Consider the following 12,543-nt stretch of genomic DNA (forward strand, 5'->3'; position numbering starts at 1 on the left):
ATTATTATCCTCAGCACAGTAACACCACAAAAAAACACTTCAAGTGCTTGTTTACCAAAGCCACTGTTCCTGCATAGAGTCAAAAGATAGAAGAAATGGAGTAACAGAGAGTTGAGAAGAAAGAACAGTGATGCCTCTTTAAATGCTATGGTGTAAGTTTTCACATTGCTGGCACCAAGTTCAAGCCCAGGTGGGTACACTTCACCCAGGCTGCCTGTCCTGGCCTACTGTACAAGTCTCGCTAGTCTGCTTTTTAAGGACAAGGAAGGACACTGCTGGGTGATATGGCCACAAGCTGTTCAGGGAAGAGACTTTGCTCAGCACATTTCAGCTACTGAGCGAGGCTGGGTTTGTCGCAGAGAGCCACATAAAATAAATAATCATGCAAAAGCAGATTTGTTCTGATAGGGCTCTGACAGCTGCTCCGAGAGGTGGGTCCTTGCAAGCCCATCTTTCAACAGTGAACTGACCCAAAGATCCAGGAAAGCTCCAGACAGGACCATATGGCCTGGAATAAAAACATATTTCAAACTCTGTTTATTATGCATATCTTTCAAAGGTTCACTACTCTGTGATGAAACATTGCACCTGCAAGGCTTTAATAAGCTTCCCAGGCTGGTGCAATTATAAAATTGCAGGCACCTGAAGAATTTGTCTTCTCGAACACTTAGCCATGCACTGCCCACCAATGGCTGGTCTCATTCTTTTTAATTACACAGGTTTGCAGTATTTTGTAAGCCGCGATCAATACTTATTCAGATAATAAAATTCCTTATAGACCTCAGAGCGAGGGCCATGAAATATCTCTCCGCCTAAACTTTGGGGACTCCAACATTATGGCATAAAAGAAAGCAGCCATTCAATCATGCCGCCCTGCAAAGACGGGAGAGTATTTGACAGGAATTTCAGATGAGCTTTACCCATCGAAATGGCAGAGGAGGAGGGGCATGAAGTTTCCCTCTCCAAGTGAGCTCTGTGGCTCCACATCTGGTTCTGGCAATTGAGAAGCCGTGTTTATTCATTATTCACTCAGCAAATATCCACTGAGCTAAACGGACCAGACTCCAGGCTAGGTGTGGTGGTTCAGAGGTAAGTAGTATGTATGCCGTTTCTGCCCTCAGGAGTTGACTCTCACTGAGGAGACAGACCCAGAAGCATCTGTTTGGGAAAACAAAAGGACACTGTGGGGTGATTCAGCTCCCCTGGGAAGTTCAAGGATAGCTTTCCAGAGGAACAAACATTTGAATCAAAACTTGAAAGGTAACTAAGAGTTCACTAGCTAAGTAAAAGAAGATACAAGGCAAGCCAGAGTTAGAATTTTGTCCATGTGTCCTTGTTAATGGCCTCTTCCAAGGCCATGAGCAGAGTAATTCAGTTTGAGGTTCTGAGTCCTATTTCTATGTCTACCTCTAATTAGCTTACGCATGCATCAGACACATGTGTCCAAAGTTGGTCATATGATCCAGTGATTGGTATAAATTGGATGATCTTATAGATCTATTTGCATTAAAATCTCTCTAGGGTTCTTCCCAAACTAAGAATCTATATAAAAGTTAGAACTCTTTTAGTTCTCCACCCCCAAACAGAGCAGAGTGGTATATCTTTGGATTTTAGAAATGTATTTTATGTAAGATGGCTTAGCCTAACCATTATACAGAGTGATGAAGAGGCTAAGCTTCGACCGCTAAGATCCTGACTTATTACTCTTGTGCCCATGGTCCCGCATCAAAAGAGCCTGTGAATTGTATCATGGAAGGATTATATTGTATTCAAGCTTCAAAATGAAGAGTGGAAGATGACTAATAATGGTAGAAGAAATAAAGATTTTTACTATGAAACTATATGACAGACCAGGAGACACATGAAAGAAGTAACTGTGGCTTCCTACAGGTACTGAAGACGTCATCAATAATATGCTAGAAGACTAGTTTCTTTGACCAGGGCTTTTTATTTGACAAGTGCATGAAGGCACAAAAGAAAGAGTATAAGGGAGGGAGGGAGGAAGGAAGAAGGAAGGAAGGAAATAAAGGAAGTTAGAGGGATAGGGAAGGAAAGAGGAAGACAGCTAGAAACATCTCCCTGCTACAGCATGTCTACTATGTTTATCTCCAGGCTCCCAACAATGGCTCACAAGTGTGTAACCAGAGCACCTTTCAAGTCTTTTCAGACTTGAAAGGCAGAGATGTTACCAAAAGATGGCACATGACATTGTCCAGGTACATTTAAAAAAAGGCACAGCTATAAATTATTGATAAGAAATCATGTTGTTCACATCAACCCTTTAAGATTGATGGTATTATGTCCATTATATGGACACACAAAAATGAAGTTCAGAGGAAGTTAATGTGTTCAAAGCAATTGAAAAAAAAAACAGGTAACAGAGAAAGAATTGAAGCCCAGACGTCTGACCCCAAAGTCCATACTCTTTCCAAGACCCCCACTGTGCCCTTTTCCTGATTCGTCTTCTTGGGAGTTCACACCTCTGCTTAGGAGGTAAAGAAGAGTGATTTTTTTCTCCATTGCATTTATCCTTTGAAAGACCGTTGATCACAGCTGTGTAGGTGGCCGCAGCAGATGACTGGCGGAGAAATTCTGGAAAAGTGCCTGACACTGAGCATGTGACTGACAGGGCACATCCAACCAATGTCTCTTTATTCGACTGTGCTGTCTTTCGTATATCAGTTCATCTTTTCTGATTCAGTATTAAAAGAACAAAAATATTCCTAAAAGGCATCAACTGAAGGGAAATAGAGCAGGGAATATGTGTGGGAGTTGAAAAATCTTACATTTTACTGTGAACTGCAGGGCAGAATAACAACAAAGATTTTTGTTTTCTTTGGCTTATGCCAGGTCCAAACAAGTTTTAGAATTCTATTGTTTTTCTTGATAAATTTTGGCTTCGTTTGGATTTTCATAAATCCACCCTTTTATGAGTTACCTTAATGAAATTAAAGAAATTTATAGACCACCTCTCTCATTCAATCTTTCTTTGACCACCACCAAAAGCAATGTTCCTGAATAAAGAACAGGGCGAATTCACTTCCACTTTGGAGCTAATAAGAGAATAGTAATTCACATTCACTGAGTGTTTACTAGATACCAAGCACTGTTTTATATGCATATTTCATTAGCTTTTTCTAACAATCCTATAAGGTGAAAACTCTTATTGCCATTTTCCAAGATGAGAAAAATGAGACATAAGGAGGCTATGCCATGTGCCTAAGCTCATGCATTGGACAGTACATCTCAAGCATGCCCTCTCGTAAGCCTCTTGTAGGGTGGAATGGATGGGCAACTTGTAGGTGAATCTTGACGGATGACAACACTACCATTTCATGGAGTACAATATTTATTCTTTCATTCAATCAACATTTATTGTTTTTGGTTTAAAGCACTGGGAATACAGTCATAAGGCGAACACAATTCTAATCCTCAAAGCTTCCTCTCTCTGACAAGGAAGAGACAGACGGGAGAGAGCAGTTACGATGCGCGTGATCAGGACAAACACTGGGTGTTGTGAGCGACAGAGGGAGACTCCAGCTCAGGGAACTCTCGGGGAAAGAGGATGGCAGACAAGGCTCTTTCATGGTAGGTGATGCTAAAATCATCTTGAAGGGCAGGTGGAAGATAATGAGGAGTAAAAGGCCAGAAAGCACAGGGAAAGACAGGGACGTGTTCTGGGCACTGCAACTAATTTGGTGCGACGCAAGGCATCGATGAAGGCGAAAGGGCAAGAAAGACCCTGGGGAGGTGCGCAAAAAGTGTATAAAAAGCCGTGTCATGGGAGGACCTCGCTTGTCATGCTAAGAAATCGGAATTTTATGCTGAAGGAGATGAGAACCCACTAGGGAGGTTTAAGTAAGGGAACGAGAAGACTGCATTTGCACTTCAGCACCATCAGCCTGCCGGCAGACTCAGAGACTAGGGGCGGAGAGGCCAGTTAGGAGGTTGCTGAGGCCTGGGATTTAAGGAAATTGCAGTGGGAGGGACCAGATACTAAAAATATGAAGGAAAAGAATCAAATCTTACAGGCCACACATCGGAAGGGTTTATGGTTACTTCAGTTTTATAGCTGTATTAACGGGTTTAATAAGAAAGAGAATTTAATAGAAGGATCTGGTTAGGGCAATTCATGATGCTAATAAACACGAGGTTTTAAAATTCACCCATGAAATTGAAAGATATTGTTTTATTATTTCTTTCAACACCCCTGTGCAGTGGGTGTCATCCTCGTCTCACATGGGACCATTGGGGAGCGAGATAAAGTGACTCGTCCATGCCCCCCAAGTAGGAGAGGGCAGAACCATAAGTGAAACCTTTCCTAAATCTCATTTCATTTCCCTACAAAATCTGATACACAGAATAATAGCAGCAAAATAATAATGACCGTGGCTAATGTGTGTTGGATGTCCACAGCCTCTTTTAAGAACTTTATATTTATCAACTCAATCCTCACAACAATCCTGCACAGTCGGTGTTATTATCTCCATCTTATAACTGAAACAGATGCTCCAGGGGTGCCAGCAATTGGGGCAAAAAATGCACCTGTCACCGTTTCCCCTGTGGGGAGGGTCTGCTGTCATGGCAAATAGAAGCACAGCTTTTTGTTCCACGCCAGAGCCACAGTTCCTTCGGAACCCAGGAGCTAAGGAAAGATGCAGGCCACAGCCCCCATCGCTTTAACCCATGTGTGAAGACGGGAGCCGTCCCCACGACCTCACCCCAATGCCTTCAGTGTGCAAGTGAGGATGCTGAGGTTGCCTCCTGAAAGCCAGTGCCAGGCTCGGTTCTCCGCTTAGAGCACAGGAGGCAAACACAAGGCCCGTGGGCTGAATCCCACGACAGGGCGGGTTCTTGCCCCTACTGAAGGAGTACTTACATTTATATAATCCTAAAATTACTTTCGGCCCTTTGAAGGCTAGCACGAGGCTGAAGTGGCCCCCAGTAAAAATGAGTGGGATGCCCCTGGCTTCGAGTTTTTGGTAAGGAAATGTTTCCTAGCCGCCTTCAGGTGCTGGGCTGTGTTGTCCTGGAGCAGGATAAACAACCGTGGGCTTGACTGCCCAGTGCGTCAGGCTGTGGAAATGGCCCTCCCGGGGACACTACTCACCAAAGGCCATTAGCCAATGACTCAGAGCCCGTTTAGTAAATGAGCTCTCTGTGTACGGATTGGAGCCCTGGAAAAGGAAACCCACAGCAGGAAGCCGGCGCTCCCAGGCCAGATGCCCTTCTCCGCAGCATCTCAGAACCGGATGGGCTAGAAAAGGCAGGATGGGGCAGCGGGCCAGCCTCAGCTCTAAGCCTGGGCTGCCTGGATTCAGACCCCAACCCTGGGATTTAGCAGCCGTGTGGACTTCAGCAAGTTCCTCTGTCCTCAGTTTCTTCGCCAGTGAAAGGAGGATCATAGGCCTGAGGGGGTCTCAATCAAGTAATACACCAATACCCAGCACGCAGGCACTATTCAATATATGCGCTAGTATCACTTACTTCCCTAGCCTTCTCATGTGGAACAAAGCACCTTAGTCCAAGGAATTGTTTATAAAAGTCTGAGGAGGAGGATTAAATCTACTCAGGTTTGGATAAATAAATGTCCCCAGGGCATCTGTGACACCCACTATACCCCTCACGTGGCAACTAATATGCCCTTTATTGTTCGTTTGTATTAGCATGTTACTACATGACACTGCATACATCTGAGCATCGGTGACCTCATCAAGTTAATTTTATGCTTTGGGAAGACATGTTTCATGTGCCTTCGTGCCCTCCAGTGGCATCCAAACGCTCAACAGACATTTGTGTGTCGGCTGATGTCCTTGAGGAAATTTCTGCCATTCCTGGTGAAAACTGGCGTGACTGCTGGTGAGTCGGCTTTACTACCCAAGAACACTTAGTTCTTTGAGGATAAAAGACTCCAAATAATTTAACCTCCATTCATATTTTGTTGTCAAATTAGACAAATATACAGTTAGATCCATAGAACACAATCGTGGTAAAATAAACCAAGGCAGGACCTTATATGCATGAACTGTGGGTAGTTTATTTTATGAGGGCTTCATAACACAGTTAAAGTAGGTGAAGACTAAAGCCTTCATAGTCTTAACTCCAATGGAGTTGGACCAAATTAGCCCAAAAAGGTAGAATGCACTGAAAAGCAAATTGAAGTTCTGCCTGAATTACTGTAATTATCAGTAAAATTATGCCAACTTGATCAAATAGTTTTATGGTGTGCAAAATTTTAAGTATAGCTTAGTATACATGAAAAATATGGTATTTTTGCAATATTATTAACCATTTCATGGTTAATAATAACCATGATGAATGGTTATTATTGAATGGTTACTTGATGAATATTTATAGGTATTAAAGTAAATATTGAAAATAATAATGTCATAACGCGGTAAAAAGACAATTATTAATATTTAATCTATTTTAAAAGAATTAAAAATAATATGTTGATTTGTTTAAAGGAAAAATAAGGAAAAGTCACATCTTCTGTGAAGTGTATATACCAGTTGAATGGTAAAGTCAGAACTACATACCTTCAGATGTGTCGTTCAGACAGACCTGGGAAAAGAGCTAAATTACTCTTTATCAAGTTTCTACGGAAATAACATTTCACTTTGAAAAAGAGAAGAAAATCCTGAAATAACTTCCTTTCTTAAGTACTTTTCCTGAGTCCACGAGCAGAAGCGAATGCAACGTGACTGACTGCCAGCTGCCTAAAGATTTAGATCCATGCCTGGACACGGGACAATCGAGTTATGTAACGGCGCAGTAGCCAGAAATAAAGCCAACACATCGACGCTGTTTATTCAACATTATCAACGCAAATAAAATTTACACCTACAGCTCTGTGCATTAAAATAACCTCTCCCAAATCAAATGATACTATTTGGCTAAGTCAATCAAAGTAAACCACCAGAAACATACCAAAAGAAATCAATTCTATAACAAACCTTTGAAAATTATGACATGCGTCATGCTCAAAACGGGTTACTTACATTTCTAAACCAACTTCGTTCTTTTAAGTGGATTTGTTTGCTTTCTGTTCTGCGCTGGGAATGTAGTCAATGCAAACACTGTTAATCTAGCCACAAAATCCTTTCTACCAACCTACATAAATTAAAAACAGAAAAACAAAAACAAACCAAATATAGATATAAAAAGATAGGTGTAAGTAGAGATAGAAACTTAGTAAGTCCTCAACACTTGAAGCAAAATGACACACAATGAAACCAATAGGCTAATTGATATAAACAAAATTTACATCCCTCTGGCACTTCATCAGCATCATAACAAAATGACATGTTCAAGGCCCTGCTGTGTGAGTGTGCGTGTGTGTGTGTGTGTATCCATCCACAAATAATTCTACTGGAAACAGACAAGTTTAACTATCAATTTTTGGCAAAAGTGGACTAAATCCTGTGCCAAGAATGAGACTCCAAAAATTCTGGTGAGAAATGTTTATTTAAAAAGGCATTGCATACAACCTTCTAAGCATCCATAATAAAGAAATAGAAAATCTGAATAGACCAAATACTATGAATAAGGAGATGGAATCAGTAAACAAAAACCTCCCCAAAATGCTCCCAAAATTCCAGAACCAGACAGCTTCACTGGTAACTTCTAACAAACATTCAAAGAAGATTTAATACCTATCTTTCTTAAATGTTTCCCAAATATTGAAAAGAAGAAAATGCTTCCAAACCCATTTTACGAGGCCAGCATTACCCTGATAATAAAATCAGACAAGGATACCACAGTAAGTTATAGGCTAATATCCCTGATAAATGTAGATGCAAAAATTTTCAACAAAATCTTAGCAAACCAAATTCAACAATATATTAAAAGGATCAAGGAACAACTCTAAAGGACACATGGACAAAACCCAGTGGGAGGTGGGAACAGAGGTGGGAGATGGGGATGGCTGGGGTGGGAGGGAGAGAAGGGGAAAAAAGCAGACAACTGTACTTGAACAACATTAAAATAAAATAAAGTTTTTAATCAATTTCATAAATCAATTAATTTATGACAAAGAAGTCAAGAATACATAATGGGTAAAGTACAGTCTCTTCAACTTCTGGCAAAGGTGGAGGCATAGGTAGACACACTGTGCCTCCTTGCACAACCAAAATTAAGGACAACAAAAATTTAGAAACAAAAAAACAACCAGAACTGACAGAAAATTGAACTGTACAGAAGTCCAACAACCATCCATCCAGACCAGTAAGAGGGGCAGAGTCAGCAGCCAGGGGAGAGGGGGCACAGCAGGAAAAAGCAGTGGCTGGTGCCCCAGGCACACAGGTGGTGCCTGGCAGACCCCCGGCTCGGGGTGGCAATGAGAAGATCCAGTCAGGCCGAAGGTGGTTGGGTGACCACGGACGCACATTCGCATGCAGATAAACCAGACGAAAATGGGACGTGAGACAGACTGGGCAACCCAGGCCCCCAGTGATGGGAAATAAAGCCTAAAAGCACCGATTGAAAACACTTGTGGGAATTGAGGTGTTGAGAGAGACTTCCAGCCTCACAGGAGAGTTTGTTGGAGAGACCCACAGGATCCTGGAATGTACACAAGCCCACCTACCTGGGAATCAGCACCAGAAGAGCCTACTTTGCTTCTGGGAAGCGGAGGAAGTGACTGAAATCCGGCAGAGAGCAGAGGAAGCACCTCTCACCTCTGTTCCCTCTCTGACCCCACCCTTACATACAGCATCACAACCCAGTGACTGGGTTGCCCCACCCTGGTGAGCACGTAAGGCTCCATCCCTCACTACGCAACAGGTGTGACCAGACCAAAGAAAAAAAAAAGGCTCAAATGGAAGAACAGATCAAAGCCCCAGAGCCAATACATTTAAGTGCCCAAGAGACAGCCAACATATCAGATGCACAGTTCAAAGCACTAGTAATCAGGATGCTCACAGAATTGGTTGATTTGGGTCACAAATTAGATGAAAAAATGAAGGCTTCATGAACTAAAATGAAGGAGAATGCACAGGGAACCAATAGTGATGGAAAGAAAACTGGGACTCAAATCAATGGAGTGGATCAGAAGGAAGAAAGAAACAACCAAACAGGAAAGAATGAAGAAACAAAAACTCAGAAAAATGAAGAGAGGCTTAGGAACCTCCAGGACATCTTTAAATGTTCCAACATCCGAATTATAGGATTACCAGAAGGGGAAGAGGAAGAGCAACAAGTGGAAAACTTTTTTGAACAAATAATAAAGGAGAACTTCCCCAATCTGGCAAAGGAAATAGACTTCCAGGAAGTCCAAGAAGCTCAGAGAGTCCCAAAGAAGTTGAACCCAAGAAGGAACACACCAAGGCACATCATCATTACATTAGCCAAGATTAAAATGAAGGAGAGAATTCTAGAAGCAGCAAGAGATAAGGGGACAGTCACCTACAAAGGAGTTCCCATCAGACAGTAAGCTGATTTCTCAAAAGATACCTTCCAGGCAAGAAGGGGCTGGAAAGAAGTATTACAAGTCATGAAAGGCAAGGACCTACATCCAAGAATGCTCTATACAGCAGAGATTTCATTTAGAATGGAAGGGCAGATAAAGTGCTTCTCAGATAAGATCAAGTTAAAGGAGTTTATCATCACCAAGCTCTTATTATATGAAATGCTAAAGGGTTTTACCTAAGAAAAAGAAGATAAAAAATATGAACAGTAAAAAGACAGCAAACTTACAGTTATTAACAACCACACCTAAAAGAAAAGCAAACAACTAGAACAGGAACAGAACCACAGAAATGGAGATCACATGGAGGGTTAGCAACAGAGGAGTTGGAGGAGGAGAGGTAGGGGAAAGCTACAGAGAAGAAGTAGTATAGAAGGTAGGTAGAAAATAGACGGGGGGGTGGCCAGAATAGTATGGGAAATACAGAAACTAAAGAACTTATGACCCATGGACATGAACTAAAGTGGGGGAATTGGCTGGGAGTGGGTGTGCAGGGTGAAGGAGAATGAATGGAGGAAATGGGACAACTATAATAGCATAATCAATAAAATATATTTTAAAAAAAGAATAGTCTCTTCAATAAATAATGTTGGTATAACTGGACAGTCACATGGACAATCTAGTTACAAAAAATGAAACTAGATTATTATCTTACACCATATTTAAAAAATAACAATGCATTAAATGTAAAACCTGAAGCCATAAAACTCCATCAATTGAGTGGAGTTTTTAACTACCAAGTTTTTGGTAATTAAAAGAGATGTGTTTGGTATACATAATCTATAAAGGGAATAATTTATTCAGTCTAACACAGAGATATGCAAATATTTTATGATACCTTGATAGTATGCCAAATAAAATATATTTCAGTAGAAAAGTTTTCTAATCATTTTTATTAGGAATTTTGTCAATCAGTATGTCGTGAAGTTACAATTAGAAAATTGTGGCCTTGGCCAGGTAGCTCAGTTGGTTACGTTAGAGTGTTGTCTCCTATGTTTGGTGTTCTATTTTGGGTCAGGGCACATATGAGAAGCAATGAAGGCATAAATAAGTGGAACAACAATTCAATCTCTCTCTCTCTCTCTCTCTCTCTCTCTCTCTATATATATATATATATATATATATATTGCTCTCTCCCTTCCTTTTCTCTCTCTAAAAATGAATCAATGAATAAAAAAGTCTTCAGAAAATTTTGGCAGTCCCTTCAGGTTCTAAAACCCCAGGATGTTTAAGAGCTTTTGCATTACGTAAATCAAGGTATAAACCTCTGCCTCAGGTGGCACGGGGGGAGATCTGCCCTCAGAGATCAATCAGGAAGCAGCTGTGTACCTTCACTTGGTATTGTAGAACACAATAACGTCACGACAATGACGTTACACTGTGGGTTTTACAGATTACAGTCATAGAGAGAAGACTGTGAATTCCGAATAAAAGGAAAAAACATTTAAAATACAAAAGATGTCTTTTGTTTCAAGCCTTTTTTCTGGTGCCAGTGGAAGTTTCACCCTGGGTAATATAAACCACTGATGCGCTAATTAAGCAGTGTCTCCTATTCTAAGGTCTTTCTGTGCTTCACTCAAAGCGATGAAACCCGGAGCATCATCATCTCCCTTCACTCCACGATCACAACATGTCCACAGCGATGCACAGGTGTCGGGATGCAGTAACCGACCAGAAATGAGGCTTTCAACATCACCCACCACAAAACTTAGAGTATAAGATGTGAAATTTGCAGAGGTATGACTAATGGGGTGATTTCTATTTTTCCAGCAAATGAATATCCAGGCCATGAACTGAGCACGTATAGTACTTAGAAAACAGTCTTAGAGAAAACTGACAGATATATAGGGCATTTTATCTTGCATTATGTGATTTGTAGAAGTAATCTCAACTGGAAGTACTTCTAAGAAAGGCATTAAGCAAGTGTAAAATAACTAATCTACAAAGTATTTATTAAGCCTTTGCTATGTCACCAGCCAAGTCCAAGGTGACTGAGTAGGAACTAAGAAAGTGAAATCTGAGGATCCCTTTACAAAAATGTGGTAATGAACGTTTAGGATTAGACAACACAGCAAATGACAGAATTCAAACCTTCTCTCCCAAATCTCTTGTCTCCACTGCTCTGTGCTGATGCCAACCGTCTGACTGTGGGCAATGTAGGTATTACAGAACTGTGCCTCAGATGGCTTCGAGGTCAGAATGCAATATGGCCCAAGGTCTTCTCAAAGAGATGTTTAGTAGAGTGTGAATGTACACTTGTGTAGAGGGCCTGACTGACATGCTTTTTAGGACTCACTGCCTGTGTTTGATGAGGGCTGACCTTTTCCATGGCATATATATGGTGTGCTGAGGGACGCTCAGTGTCCGGCACAACGCCACCACCCAATATGAACTGTTACCACTCTGCTAGACTCCAGTAAAGGTTTAAAACTTATAACCGAGTATCTTCCATAATGCTTCTTTTTGAGATGGATGAAGACCCAGACCTAAACAATAAAGATTTGTAAGTCTAGGTAATTAAAAGTCTAGAGACATAATGGCTAAAGGGAAAGGTAGACACAGCAGTTCAGATGATCTCACCAAGGATCCAGCTGGTCTCCATCTGTCTGTTCTGACTTCCAGGAGACCTGCTTCAGTTTCCACAGCCCTTCGAAGCCCCCAAACCTCCCCGCTCTCCCATTGTCAATGTAACACAGTGGCCAGAGTTTCAGACTTCCCTTTCCCACACCACGTGAGGAAGACCAAGGGGTCACTTCATAGCTCCAGTGGAAGAGGGGGAAATCATCTTTGTAGAAACACAGACAAACATTTTGCATCTCTTGATCTCTTACTGGGCTACATCCGTGTCCATGCTCCAGTCAGAGTTTCTCAAGAATGAGTCTCTGACTTGAACTAATTAGGCTTTCTCTCTGAACCTAAGGGTGAACTCATTCTTGCAAAAATTAGATGGCTGAAATGGGGACCAAATGAATCGCTGAAAGGAAATGTGGGACAATGTTTGAAGATGTAGTATATGTCCATTAGAAAAGGGTATAAACCATTTTAGGCTGTTAATTCTTTACCAGGATACTGGCATG

General features: G+C 41.4%; 1 protein-coding gene across 2 annotated transcripts in view; it reads right to left on the reverse strand.

The window, feature by feature from the left end:
• Positions 1-12,543, reverse strand: part of LOC118986183 (cytosolic beta-glucosidase) — a 97,687-nt gene that overhangs the window by 14,454 nt on the left and 70,690 nt on the right. Inside the window, exon 5 of one of the 2 annotated variants that reach the window (XM_037044995.1) lies at positions 471-508. The exons of the other annotated variant lie outside the window; for it this stretch is intronic. Within the exon in view, the coding sequence (XP_036900890.1) occupies positions 471-508 (38 nt within the window). The remainder of the gene's footprint in view (positions 1-470; positions 509-12,543) is intronic. 2 annotated transcript variants of the gene reach the window in all.

The sequence above is a fragment of the Sturnira hondurensis genome, unplaced genomic scaffold (assembly GCF_014824575.4).
Source record: "Sturnira hondurensis isolate 20B ecotype Veracruz unplaced genomic scaffold, ASM1482457v3 Scaffold0000780, whole genome shotgun sequence".
Lineage (NCBI taxonomy): Eukaryota > Metazoa > Chordata > Mammalia > Chiroptera > Phyllostomidae > Sturnira > Sturnira hondurensis.